This window comes from Rana temporaria, chromosome 1, assembly GCF_905171775.1.
Source record: "Rana temporaria chromosome 1, aRanTem1.1, whole genome shotgun sequence".
Classification (NCBI taxonomy): Eukaryota; Metazoa; Chordata; class Amphibia; order Anura; family Ranidae; genus Rana; species Rana temporaria.
Window position 1 is genome coordinate 255,334,279 of NC_053489.1, and position 12,312 is coordinate 255,346,590.

The window sequence follows — 12,312 nt, forward strand, 5'->3', positions numbered from 1 at the left end:
TATGCAGCTGAGCCAAAAATCGTCCAAAAGACATAAAGTTAATTTTAAAATTGAAGTAAAGGCAAGACTTTTCTTTTTCATTTTAGAGAGAGTAATGCCCCGTACACACAATCCGATTATCGGACGAATGATCATCCGTTTTTTAATTTTTTTGCATGCTAATCTCATGTCGAATCTGATGAGTTTACTAAAGTCACGAAAATTCTCGTACGACAGAATAAAAATTCGGAAGTAATGTCATGTGTTGTAACGCATTTGTATTGCATTTTTGAATGACAGCTGTACTGATTAAATGAAAATTGTACAATCTGGCATCGTACGAAAAAGATTTCCATGCATGTCCGATAGAATAATATCGGATGAACTGTCCTGATCGGCTCTCAAAAGCTCTGTACTAACGATCCGATTATTGTACGATCGATTTGAGTGCTGCATTTTTCGGACGATTTTCTGATCGTGTGTACAGGGTTTAAGGGAGGGTTATAATCCCTGACAGGTTTTTCTGCAGTCTGCGTCCTACTGGGCAGATTTCCCTTCACTTCTTGTTATGTAGCCAAAACAAGAAGCAAGAGGAAAACCCTTCCATGTGAAGTACTCCCTGGCTGTCACCAGCTTGTGTCTCCATTAGAAAATGTTCCTTATATTATTGTTCTGGTGACTACCAAGTGTTTGAAATTTTATTTTACTTTCACTCTCAGTGATAACGGTAAACAGGACAAATAGAGAGGGTGAATCTCACTAACAGAGCACAGGCAGCTATACAAACCTGGGGTTTTCTAAACCCTCTAGACTCTAGCCAAAAAAAGTTTTGCCTTTAGATATACTTTAAGCAGACACGGAAACTGCAATGGTCTAGCACAGGTGTCTCCAAACTTTCTAAGCAAAGGGACAGTTTACTGTCCTTCAGGCTTTAGGGGGGCCAGACTGGCCACTGGGAGTAAACAATGCATCTTTGGTATCAGTGAGAGGAATAGTGCCCCATCATTGGTATTAGTGGGAGGAATAGTTTCCCATCATTGGTGTTAGTTGTAGGAATAGTGCCCCATCATTGATGTCAGTAGGGGGAATAGTGCCCCATCATTGGTGTCAGTGGGGGGAATAGTGCTCCATCATTGGGTGTAATAGTGCCCCATAATTGTTATCAGTGGGGGGATATAGTGCCCTATCATTGGTGCCAGTGGGAGGAATAGTGTGCCATTATTGGTGTCAGTTGGAGGAAAAGTGTCCTAACATTGGTATCAGTTTGAGGAATATTGCCCCGTTGTTGGTGTCAATAGGTGAAATATTGTCTCATTGCTGATGTCACCATCAGTGGAAGGAATAGTGGGCCAAATCCTCAAAAGGGATACGATCTGCTGTTCCGCCTGCGTATCCCTGTGCCTATCTTTGGAACTGATCCTCAGAAGCAGTTTTCCAAAGATAGGCAGAAGATCCGACATCTGTAAGAGACTTACACTGTCGGATCTTAGGATGCAGTACCGCATCCGCCGCTGGGGGCATTTAGAGTCGAAATGCCGCTTTGCGTATGCAAATGAGGACTTACGGAGATCCACAAAGCTTTTCAGCTTTGTGTTTTCTGCGTAAGTTTACGTTTGCATACGCAAAATTAGTTCTGCTTTTACAAAGTGTAAACTAGTTACACCTTGTAAAAACAGACCTTTTCTTCGATCGCCGCGATTTTTTTTAAATTTTGAATTTTTTTTTTTGGCGCGTAACTTTTTTTTTTCCCGACGCAACTTTATTGTCCCGTCGCAATCCACAAAGCCCAGCGTAACGTACTTTCGCGCGCTGCCCGTCGGGAAAATGACGTCACGAGCATGCGCAGTACGGCCGGCGCGGGAGCGCGCCTCATTTAAATTGTCATCGCCCCCTGCAGAAGAGGATCGCCTTGCGCCGGAGACATTTAAGTTACACGGCCTGAAATTTCTAGGTAAGTGCTTTGTGGATCGGGCACTTAGGTAGAAATTTTAAGGCAGTGTAACTTAAATGGGAAAAGATAAGTTAGGCAGGATCTTTGAGGATTTGGCCCAGTGTCTTGTATCAGTGGGAGTAAAAGTACCCAAAGGGCCAGATAAAGGCGAGCAAAGGGCCACATCTGGCCCCCGGGCCACATTTTGGAGACCACTGGTCTAGTACAAGCACTGCGATTGCAAAAATCATACACAGATTCTGGGCTCATGGATACTGCCTATGGCAGTCCTGCAGTCACACACATCAGACACTCTCATATGAACCAGCAAACCTGGGAAAAGATATCCCTTCTATGTTCCCCTGGACCACCTTTTGGCTTCGTTCACATGTGCAGTGGTGTTACTGCCTCCAGACTGCGCAACTGAATGCAGTGTTCCATTTAAGTAAATTGCACCACACCACAACCGCCCTGCAGCCATGGGCAGTGCTTGTGGCTTTGGCAGAGTGCTGCGGCATTATGGGGTTTAAACAAGCAGTTAGGAGGTGACACATTGCCTCCACACCGCCTGTTAAACACCTCTGAGAAGCGACCTACCTCTGCTTTTCTGAGGGGCAGCTATATGTGCCACACGTGTAAAAGAGCCATTACTGTATCTCCACCTACAAGTCTTTGTATCCATATAGTTATGTATAAACTTAACACAGAATAGATCACATGAACACTTAGCATGTGTGATTTAGTAAAAACATTTACCTCGCAGTCTATTATTACATCAATGTAGCAAGGATATGATTGACTACATTTCAAACAGTTAACAAATATGGTGGATTTTAGACACAGTCGGGATCCACAAATGTGTGCATGTATTGTACAGCACAGTAAAATAAAAATGTATCCAGTGCATACATTCTCTGTACTAGACACAACTAGGCAAATCATAATTGTGAGGTTACTGTGCTTTTAACAATTGCTTTACTTGCCTTCTTTTTTATATATCCTTAGACTATTGCTATGTCTGCTATGTATTACTTTTTCAATGGTCTGCAGATAAATATGATTAAACTTTGGTGATTTTCCCTATGCTATTGTACAAAAGAAGTATTAAATAAGTCTATTCCTTTCTTAGTATTTGCATTTTCTTCTCACAGGTTCTTGCTGTTAACATACTTGGACGTTTTCTGCTAAGCAACGATAAGAACATTAGGTATAATCTTTTTGTTGCTCTGTTATTATTTTCCAAAAAGTTAAAAAAGCTAATTTTTAGATTGCTTAGAGGTAAGTGCTTGCATACTTCTTAAAGCTTTGAGTGTGCCAGACTGACGTTGTACTAAGTAGTAGTAGTGTACTAAGTAGCAGTAAAGTAAGTGTATAAATCTGGCTTATTTTTAGTTGTCAGGTTATTTCCCTATTATTTGTCATTATGAGTTGCAAAAAGAATGAAAGAACAATCAATCACAATACCCATAATGCCCCCCTAAATCTTAAATAATGGCCAGGTCAAGGAAAATCTGGCAAACTCAGCTAATGAAATAAAAAATGAAATGATCATTATTGTTATGAGAATCCTGTGACTTTAAAATTACTTCTGTGTTGTATATGATTTTAGTAATGCCATCTGTTTTTATATGCCAGTGGTCTCCAAACTGTGGCCCTTTGCTTGCATTTTCCGGCCCTTGAGCCATTATACCCGCCACTGACACCAACAATGGGGCATATTTCCTTCAATTGACATCAACAATTGGGCACTATTCCTTCCACTGACACCAACGATGGGGCATAATTCCTTCCATTGACAATGAAAATGGGGCACTATTCCTCCCACTAACACTATTTCTCCCCCTAACACCAAAGATCGGGCATTGTATTCTCCCATTGGGCACAGTCCAGCCCCCCTAAAGTCTGTTATATCCAGCTTTGTCTGTATATTATAATACACAAAAGGGTTGACTTACAAAAGGCAAATAGACTATTCATCTTACGGGGGGGGGGGGCAAGACCTCTCACGAAGTAACCGAATGGAGCCCTATCGCGCACCTAGCACAGACCTCGTGCATGTACTTATTACCTCTTTCACCTTCCGTGCCTTGTGGCCTGGCCATAGATCTTCATAATGCGGGTTCAGATCTGGTCGCTATTGGATACCAACCTTGAGGAAGGGAGCCAGAATATCGACCACCTTGCTACCACATGACCTGTCACCTTACCGGGTACCACACCTAACGACTGGTTTCTAGGTGTCTTGCAATTGTACTTGGTTACTCCTAACAAATACACTCCTCTTCTTGTCTTGCTGAGTTATACCTTTGTAATGGTGTTACTTCATACCCCATAGTTACTTCTTACTAACGTCTTTCCCCTGACTATAGCAGTGTGACTGCCCAGGCATATCCCTGTGAGGTAAGAGTCCATTATGGCATTGTCCATGACTTGGTTGTCTCCAAAAGTCCCGATGTTTTGAATCCACACACAGACAGCTACGAATATCTGACCAAGCAGAGCAATCCCCAGGAAAGCTGACTGGAGAGCGCCTTTTTATATCACAGGAAGGCCAGCTAGGGCCAAAAAGCCCAGGAACAGAACTTCTACAAGTTAACCCGCTTCCCTAGCCTCGGCCAGACGCTAACTCACCAAAACCAAATACAGTTCAACCTGCCTACACCCTTGCAAGGAAATGTGTCCCAAAGCTTAGTGACTGAGGTGAAGCTCTTCTGACTTCTGTCACTCAATCATGTATAAGCAAAAATGCTGTTCTTTTATTTTCCTTGCATGGTATTTGGATACTCTTTGCAAAGTGCATTTTTACCACATTCACTAAGCTCTGAGAAAAATGTATTTGTAAAGTACAACTTCCCTTGCAAAATGAACAGAATATTTGCCTTTAGTAAATCCACTTCAATGTTTCTTTTAATATTGCTTTTGTTTTTAGATATGTTGCCCTCACATCCCTCCAACGCTTAGTACAGTCTGATCATGCGGCAGTACAGAGACATCGGGGTACAATTGTAGAATGCCTCAGACAGACGGATGCATCTGTTAACAAGTAAGGACACCACAGAATATAATATGTGTGTCACTGTGCTATATATTAAAGTATATAATTATTAACTTCAGTCTCTGAAGTGAAAATTAAAAGTCAGTAGCTACAAAAACTGTAGCTGCTGACTTTTAATAAACAGCCACTTACCTGTCCCAGGATCCAGCTGTGTGCTCACCCCAGTCGTGTTCTACCTGCATCCTCCCTGGCCTGCGCTGGCATCTTTACTATGGGCACCTGGCTGTGGCAGCTTGTGGCTTCACAGCCGGGTGCCCACTGCGCATGCGCGAGTGGGCTGTGACTGGTCCTGAAGTCTTCTAGCACCTGTCATGTGTTCCAGAAGACTCTGGGAAGGAGAACTTCCCGAAGCCTTAGGCAATCAGAAGCGGAAGTGGGAGCGGGTATCTGTCAAAACAGGGTACCCCCCCCCCCCTTGCGCTGACAAGCCATTCACCTCTGCAGCTAGGGGTTCGGATCCCGGTCTCGGCTACATGTGAATTGAGTTTGGTGGTCTCAGCCCGGCTCCCGTGGGTGTGCTATGCGAGGTAAGCATGTGCTTATCACGCCCACCCCCCTCCCACAAAAACCACCACACTTACACGCACCCGAAATTGGGTTAACATGCACGCACTTTGACCACGCGGTCTCTAAAAAGAGAGGCGAAGGACTAACGGGGCTGGTTGAGCGGGCTAGATCCTCCCGTTGGGCTTCAAAGCGGAGCAGGTAGGGCGGGCTATGTGGGAGGACCCCCTCACACACCCACCATTGCCACCCGAGGCATGGAGAAAGGTGGCCGATTGCCTCTGGGGGAGGCCTGCCTACTCCCAACTCCTGCAGTCCGGCTCCTCTCTCGAGTACACGCACAAAAATACACTTTTGTTCCTGTCTAGTCTGTCCTGCTATTTCAGTGGAGGTTGAAGATCTTTCCGTACTTTCTTCCAGGGGTGCCTGCATTACAGGACTGGCATCGAGGAATTACATATTCTTTAGCAGGCACATCAGTTCCCATAAATATATTTTAACTGTGTGTTTAGCTTATTTGACAAAGTTCAGTTTTAAGATATGCTAAAATTGTTCATCCTTGCCTCTTTAAGGAGGGCTCTGGAGCTGAGCTTTGCACTTGTGAATGATTTAAACATCCGAGTAATGATGAAAGAGCTTCAGAAGTTTCTGCGGAATTGCTCACCAGAGCTGAAGGAACAGTGCACATCTGGAATCTTCCTCTGTGCTGAGAAGTAAGATAATGCAGCAACATCAAATTTGTAATTCTTTGAAGATTACAAAACATAACAACTGAGAAAAAGAATAAATTACAATTTCACACAAATTCACTGCAGGAGTTCTAAAGTAGAGTGAAAACTGACTTATTTTTCCTCCCCAGGTTCTCTCCTTCGAAGCGCTGGCACATAGATACTATAATGGAGACACTAATTACAGTGAGTGATATTGCTGTTTACTTATTGCACGCTATATCACAGCAACCCATACAGTGTGATTGTTACTGTTATGTATTTAAGCCAAAGCTTTTAAAAAAAATGCAGGAAAAGCCATAGGTATAGCTGTTAAACGAGTCTGTATTTTATTTCTGGGTAAAATCTTTCTAGGAATCCAGCTTTTTTTAATACCTTGCTTTTGACATAAGTACTTCTGTGCAGTGGCGTTGCTAGGGGGGTGCGGGGGGTGTGGGCCGCACCGGGTGACACCCACTAGAGGGGTGACACCATCCCGATTAAAAAAAAAAAAAAAAACATTTTTTTTTTTTTTTTTTTAGCTGACATGACCAGAGGTGCAGGTGGCTGTGTAATATAAAAGGGTCCAGAGGTGCAGGGGGCTATGAGATGTAAAGGGGGCCAGTGATGCAGGGTGCTGTGTAATGTGAAAGGGGTGCAGTGATGCAGGGTGCTGTGTAATGTAAAGGGGTCCAGAGGTGCAGGTGGCTGTGTAATGTAAAAGGGTCCAGAGGTGCAGGGTGCTGTGTAATGTAAAGGGGTGCAGAGGGCTGTGTAGTGTAAAAGGGTCCAGAGGTGCAGGGGGCTATGTGATGCAAAGGGGTGCAGAGGTGCAGGCGGCTGTGTAATGTAAAAGGGGTGCAGTGATGCAGGGTGCTGTGTAATGTAAAGGGGTGCAGGGTTCTGTGTAATGTAAAGGGGTCCAGAGGCACAGGGTTCTGTGTAATGTAAAGGGGTCCAGAGGCACAGGGTAAAGGGGTGCAGGGTGCTGTGTAATGTAAAGGGGTGCAGGGTGCTGTGTAATGTAAAGGGGTCCAGTGATGCAGGGTGCTTTGTAATGTAAAGAGGTGCAGGGTGCTGTGTAATGTAAAAGGGGTGCAGTGATGCAGGGTGCTGTGTAATGTAAAGGGGTCCAGAGGTGCAGGTGGCTTTGTAATGTAAAAGGGTCCAGAGGTGCAGGGTGCTGTGTAATGTAAAGGGGTGCAGAGGGCTGTGTAGTGTAAAAGGGTCCAGAGGTGCAGGGGGCTATGTGATGTAAAGGGGTGCAGAGGTGCAGGCGGCTGTGTAATGTAAAAGGGGTGCAGTGATGCAGGGTGCTGTGTAATGTAAAGGGGTCCAGTGATGCAGGGTGCTGTGTAATGTAAAGAGGTGCAGGGTGCTGTGTAATGTAAAAGGGGTGCAGTGATGCAGGGTGCTGTGTAATGTAAAGGGGTCCAGAGGTGCAGGTGGCTTTGTAATGTAAAAGGGTCCAGAGGTGCAGGGTGCTGTGTAATGTAAAGGGGTGCAGAGGGCTGTGTAGTGTAAAAGGGTCCAGAGGTGCAGGGGGCTATGTGATGCAAAGGGGTGCAGAGGTGCAGGCGGCTGTGTAATGTAAAAGGGGTGCAGTGATGCAGGGTGCTGTGTAATGTAAAGGGGTCCAGTGATGCAGGGGGCTGTGTAATGTAAAGGGGTCCAGAGGTGCAGGGTACTGTGCAATGTAAAGTGGTCCAGAGGTGCAGGGTACTGTGCTATGTAAAGTGGTCCAGCGGTGCAGGGTACTGTGCTATGTAAAGTGGTCCAGCGGTGCAGGGTACTGTGCTATGTAAAGTGGTCCAGCGGTGCAGTTGTGGAGAGGGGTACACAGTAGTAACAAAAAGATATTGAAGGATGCAGAGGTATGCAGGGGGCACAGTGGGGTGTTTTTACATTTTAACGTGTGGGGGGGGGGGTGCCAGATATTGGATCCGCTCCGGGTGCCAAATGCTCTAGGTACGCCCCTGCTTCTATGTATACCAGGTCTGGGCCTGTATCTAATGCAGCAGGGTAAAAGAAGACAGCTCATTACAATTTTTGTTTATTTCTCTCTTATTTTAACTTTGTTTGACCACTTCTGGACAGGTAGGCTTTGTTAAAAAAAGATTTTTTTTTACTGCCCACCCAAATTATGCAAAAGTGGGCAGAGGGGGTAACACATATAGCCGCAGATGTAATGCTTTGCTTTGTGGCATGGCAAAACTATGCAGCATTCATGCAATACTGCTGACGAACACAACAAATACAAGTGAATGGGGCTGTACTGCAACCATGACTGCCATGACTCTCATGGAGCACTGTTTAATCCATTATCCGAAAATTGAACGAGTATGGCACAACTGAAAATCTACCAAGACATGGCCGTCCACCTAAACTGACAGGCTGGGCAAGGAGAGCATTAATCAGAGAAGCAGCCATGGTAACTCTGGAGAAGCTGCAGAGATCCACAGCTCAGGTGGGAGAATCTGTCCACAGGACAACTATTAGGCCGCGTACACACGGCCAAGAAACTCGACGGGCAAAACACATCGTTTTGCTCGTCGAGTTCCTTGCGAAGCCGCCGAGGATCTCGGTGAGCCAAATTTTCCCATTGCCGTCAAGGAAATAGAGAACATGTTCTCTTTTTGGCCCGACGATATCCTCGTCGGTTTCCTCGTCGAAAAGTGTACACACGACCGGTTTCCTCGGCAAAAAAAAAAACCAGCAAGCTTCTTGCTGGTTTTTGCCAAGAAACTTGGCCGTATGTACGAGGCCTCAGTGGTGCTCTGGTCAGATGAGACCAAAATTTTACTTTTTGGCCTAAAAGCAAAACGCTATGTGTGGCCAAAAACTAACACTGCACATCACCCTGAACACACCATTACCACCGTGAAACATGGTGGTGGTGGCAGCATCATGTTGTGGGAATGCCTTTCTTCAGTAGGGACGGGGAAGCTGGTCAGAGTTGATGGGAAGATGAATGAAGCCAGCAACAGGGCAATCTTAAAAGAAAACCTGTTAGAGACTGCAAAAGACTTGAGACTGGGGCAGAGGTAACTTTCTAGCAGGACAACGACCCTAAACATACAGCCAGAGCTATAATAGAATGGTTTAGATCAAAGCATATTCATGTGTTAGAATGGCCCAGTCAAAATCCAGACCTAAATCCAATTGAGAATATGTGGCAAGACTTGAAAATTGCTGTTTACAGACACTCTCCATCCAATCTATCAGAGCTTGAGATATTTTGCAAAGAAGAATGGGAAACAATGTCACTCTCTAGATGTGCAAAGTTGGTAGAGACATCCCCAAAAAGACTTGCAGGTGTAATTGCAGCGAAAGGTAGTTCTACAAAGTATTGGCCCTGGGGGGGCTGAATACAAATGCTCGACACACTTTTCACATATTTATTTGTAAAAAATGTTGAAAACCATTTATCACTTTCCTTCCACTTCACAATTATGTGTCACTTTGTGTTGGTCTATCACATAAAATCCCAATAAAATACATTTACGTTTTTGGTTGTAACATGACAAAATGTGGAAAATTTCAACGGGGTATGAATACTTTTTAAAGACACTGTATGTGTGGAGCTGCAGCCTGCCTGCCTTCAAGGTGAATTGCCTGAACCTTGTAAGCAAGAGCCATCAGGCAGGCTTTTTGTTTGCTCAATAATTCACCTAACAGTGTCAGGTTGGTCCTATTTTCAGGCATCCAAAAACATAAGATCATTGTTCAAACCAGCCTGATAAGATGACTTTCGTCTACTCATATCTTGCATTTTTCTTATTTCTGGAGAACTTAATTAATACTCAATATCTTAACTATAAACATTTATGTAGTTAACTTGTTTGTAAATGTCTGCACTTATATTAAGTGAATTGTGTATTGGCTGTTTTTGCAGGCTGGCGAGAGCGTTCGCGATGATGCTGTCTCACACCTTATCCAGCTGATCATCGGATCCTCAGAGCTTCATGGCTACATAGTTCAAAGGCTTTACAAATCAATTAGGAATGACATTGTCCAGGTATCATGAACAAGATAGTAGTACAGATTATAGAAGCAGAACAGATAGAAGGGTAGCCAGAGACAAAGCCTGATACACAAACTGTCATCTCTGATCTGAGCCACTGTACTAACTATGCAAAGTTAGTATAGCGATCTCTCCTGCCGAGCAGTTGTGTTCTGACAGGGGGGACAGCCCTCCCGCCAGAACACTCCAATCAGCTGAGAGCGCTGATCGGAAGTCAGTCAGCTGCTGGTTTTCCAACATGCTCGTCCGACAGAAGCCAACCCAACAGCCCATACTGGCCGAATGTCGGCTGTTTTTTTTTTTTTTTAACCAGATGATGTCACCCAACATTCGGCCAATGTGTACTAAGCCTTAAAGCGGGGGTTCACCCAAAAACATTTTTTTAACATTACATTTAGCCGAGTTGTCCTAATGACAATCGGTTGTTTTTTTTTGTGTTTTTTTCCCCGTACATACCGTATTTTCACCGCCGCTTCCGGGTATGTCTTCTCCGGGACTGGGCGTTCCTAATTGATGACAGGCTTCCGACCGTCGCATACAGCGCGTCACGAGTTGCCGAAAGAAGCCGAACGTAGGTGCGGCTCTATACGGCGCCTGCACACCGACGTTCGGCTTCTTTCGGCAACTCGTCACGCGCAGTATGCGACGGTCGGAAGCCTGTCAATCAATTAGGAACGCCCAGTCCCGCAGAAGACATACCCGGAAGCGGCGGTGAAAATACGGTATGTACGGGAAAAAAAACAAAAAAACAGCCAATTGTCATTAGGACAACTCGGCTGAATGTAATGTTAAAAATTGATTTTTTTGGGTGAACCTCCACTTTAAGCTGGCCATAGATGGATCTTGGCTGGTTCAGCAGGGACTGGCTGAAATTTTATCCATGAGCAGGCTTAGGCCTCATACACACGATAGGTTAACCAGAGGACAACGGTCTGATGGACCGTTTTCATCGGTCAAAACCGATCGTGTGTAGGCCCCATAGGTTATTTAACCATCGGTTAAAAAAAAGCCAATTTAACCTATGGATTCCTAACCGATCGTTAGTAGGCACGACCATCGGTTAAAAATCCACGCATGCTCAGAATCAAGTCGACGCATGCTTGGAAGCATTGAACTTATTTTTTTTCAGCACGTCGTGTTTTACGTCACCGTGTTCTGACACGATTGTTTTTTTTAACCGATGGTGTGTAGGCGCAACGGACCATCAGTCAGCTTCATCGGTTAACCTATGGCCCCGTACACACGGCCGAGGAACTCGACGTGCCAAACACATCGAGTTCCTCGGCCAGTTCAGCCCTGAAGCCGCCGAGGACCTCGGCGGGCCGAGAGCTCCCATAGAACAACGAGGAAATAGAGAACATGTTCTCTATTTCCTCGCCGAGGTCCTTGTCGGCTTCCTTGGCCGAAAGTGTACACACGACCAGTTTCCTTGGCAGAATTCAGCCAGAAACTCGGTCGGAAGCTGAATTCTGCCGAGGAAACTGGTCGTGTGTACGGGGCCTATGACAACGGTCCATCAGACCGTTCTCATCGGATGGACTGATCGTGTGTACGAGGCTTAATTGTACCCAAGTTGACCCATTGATCAACTTGGGAACAACCAGCATGTTGGATTTTTAGCATGCAATTACTGCCTACTGCTATAGCTGTTGATGGGGAATCAAGAGATAGGGAATAAAGAGATTTTCTTTCCTGCAACCCACGGTTGCAGGAAAGAATATCACATAATCTATGGCTTGCCTTAGGCTGGCCATATATTGATAATTCTGGGCATAGGCAGTCTGCTTCCAGTCAGGGCCGATCACTCGCATGTAATCGCTGCATGACCGATTACATGCAAGTGGGCGGGATTAGCAGTCGGAGCTAGCAGCCTCCCATTGCTTTCAATGGAGCTGCCTCTCACAGCTAATCGCTGGAACCCCTGCTGGGGATCTTGCATATAATCACTGAGCTGGTCCTTTAGCAAATGTGAATTCTCTTATTGAGAGGTTCAAACACCTTGCAGAGGCAAGTAAAGGGAAAATGGAGTCTTTCACCTATCTACAAATTTAGGATCCTAACAATAAAACTACATGTAATTAGTGATGAACATCTAATATGTATCAGTATGTTT

At 44.9% G+C, this 12,312-nt stretch overlaps 1 protein-coding gene across 6 annotated transcripts in view; it reads left to right on the forward strand.

The window, feature by feature from the left end:
• Window positions 1–12,312, forward strand: part of AP1G2 (adaptor related protein complex 1 subunit gamma 2) — a 47,581-nt gene that overhangs the window by 14,003 nt on the left and 21,266 nt on the right. For all 6 annotated transcript variants that reach the window (XM_040354413.1, XM_040354432.1, XM_040354438.1 and 3 more), the window contains exons 10-14: window positions 3,061–3,116; window positions 4,839–4,952; window positions 6,041–6,181; window positions 6,328–6,382; window positions 10,071–10,193. In XM_040354413.1, the coding sequence (XP_040210347.1) occupies window positions 3,061–3,116; window positions 4,839–4,952; window positions 6,041–6,181; window positions 6,328–6,382; window positions 10,071–10,193 (489 nt within the window). The remainder of the gene's footprint in view (window positions 1–3,060; window positions 3,117–4,838; window positions 4,953–6,040; window positions 6,182–6,327; window positions 6,383–10,070; window positions 10,194–12,312) is intronic.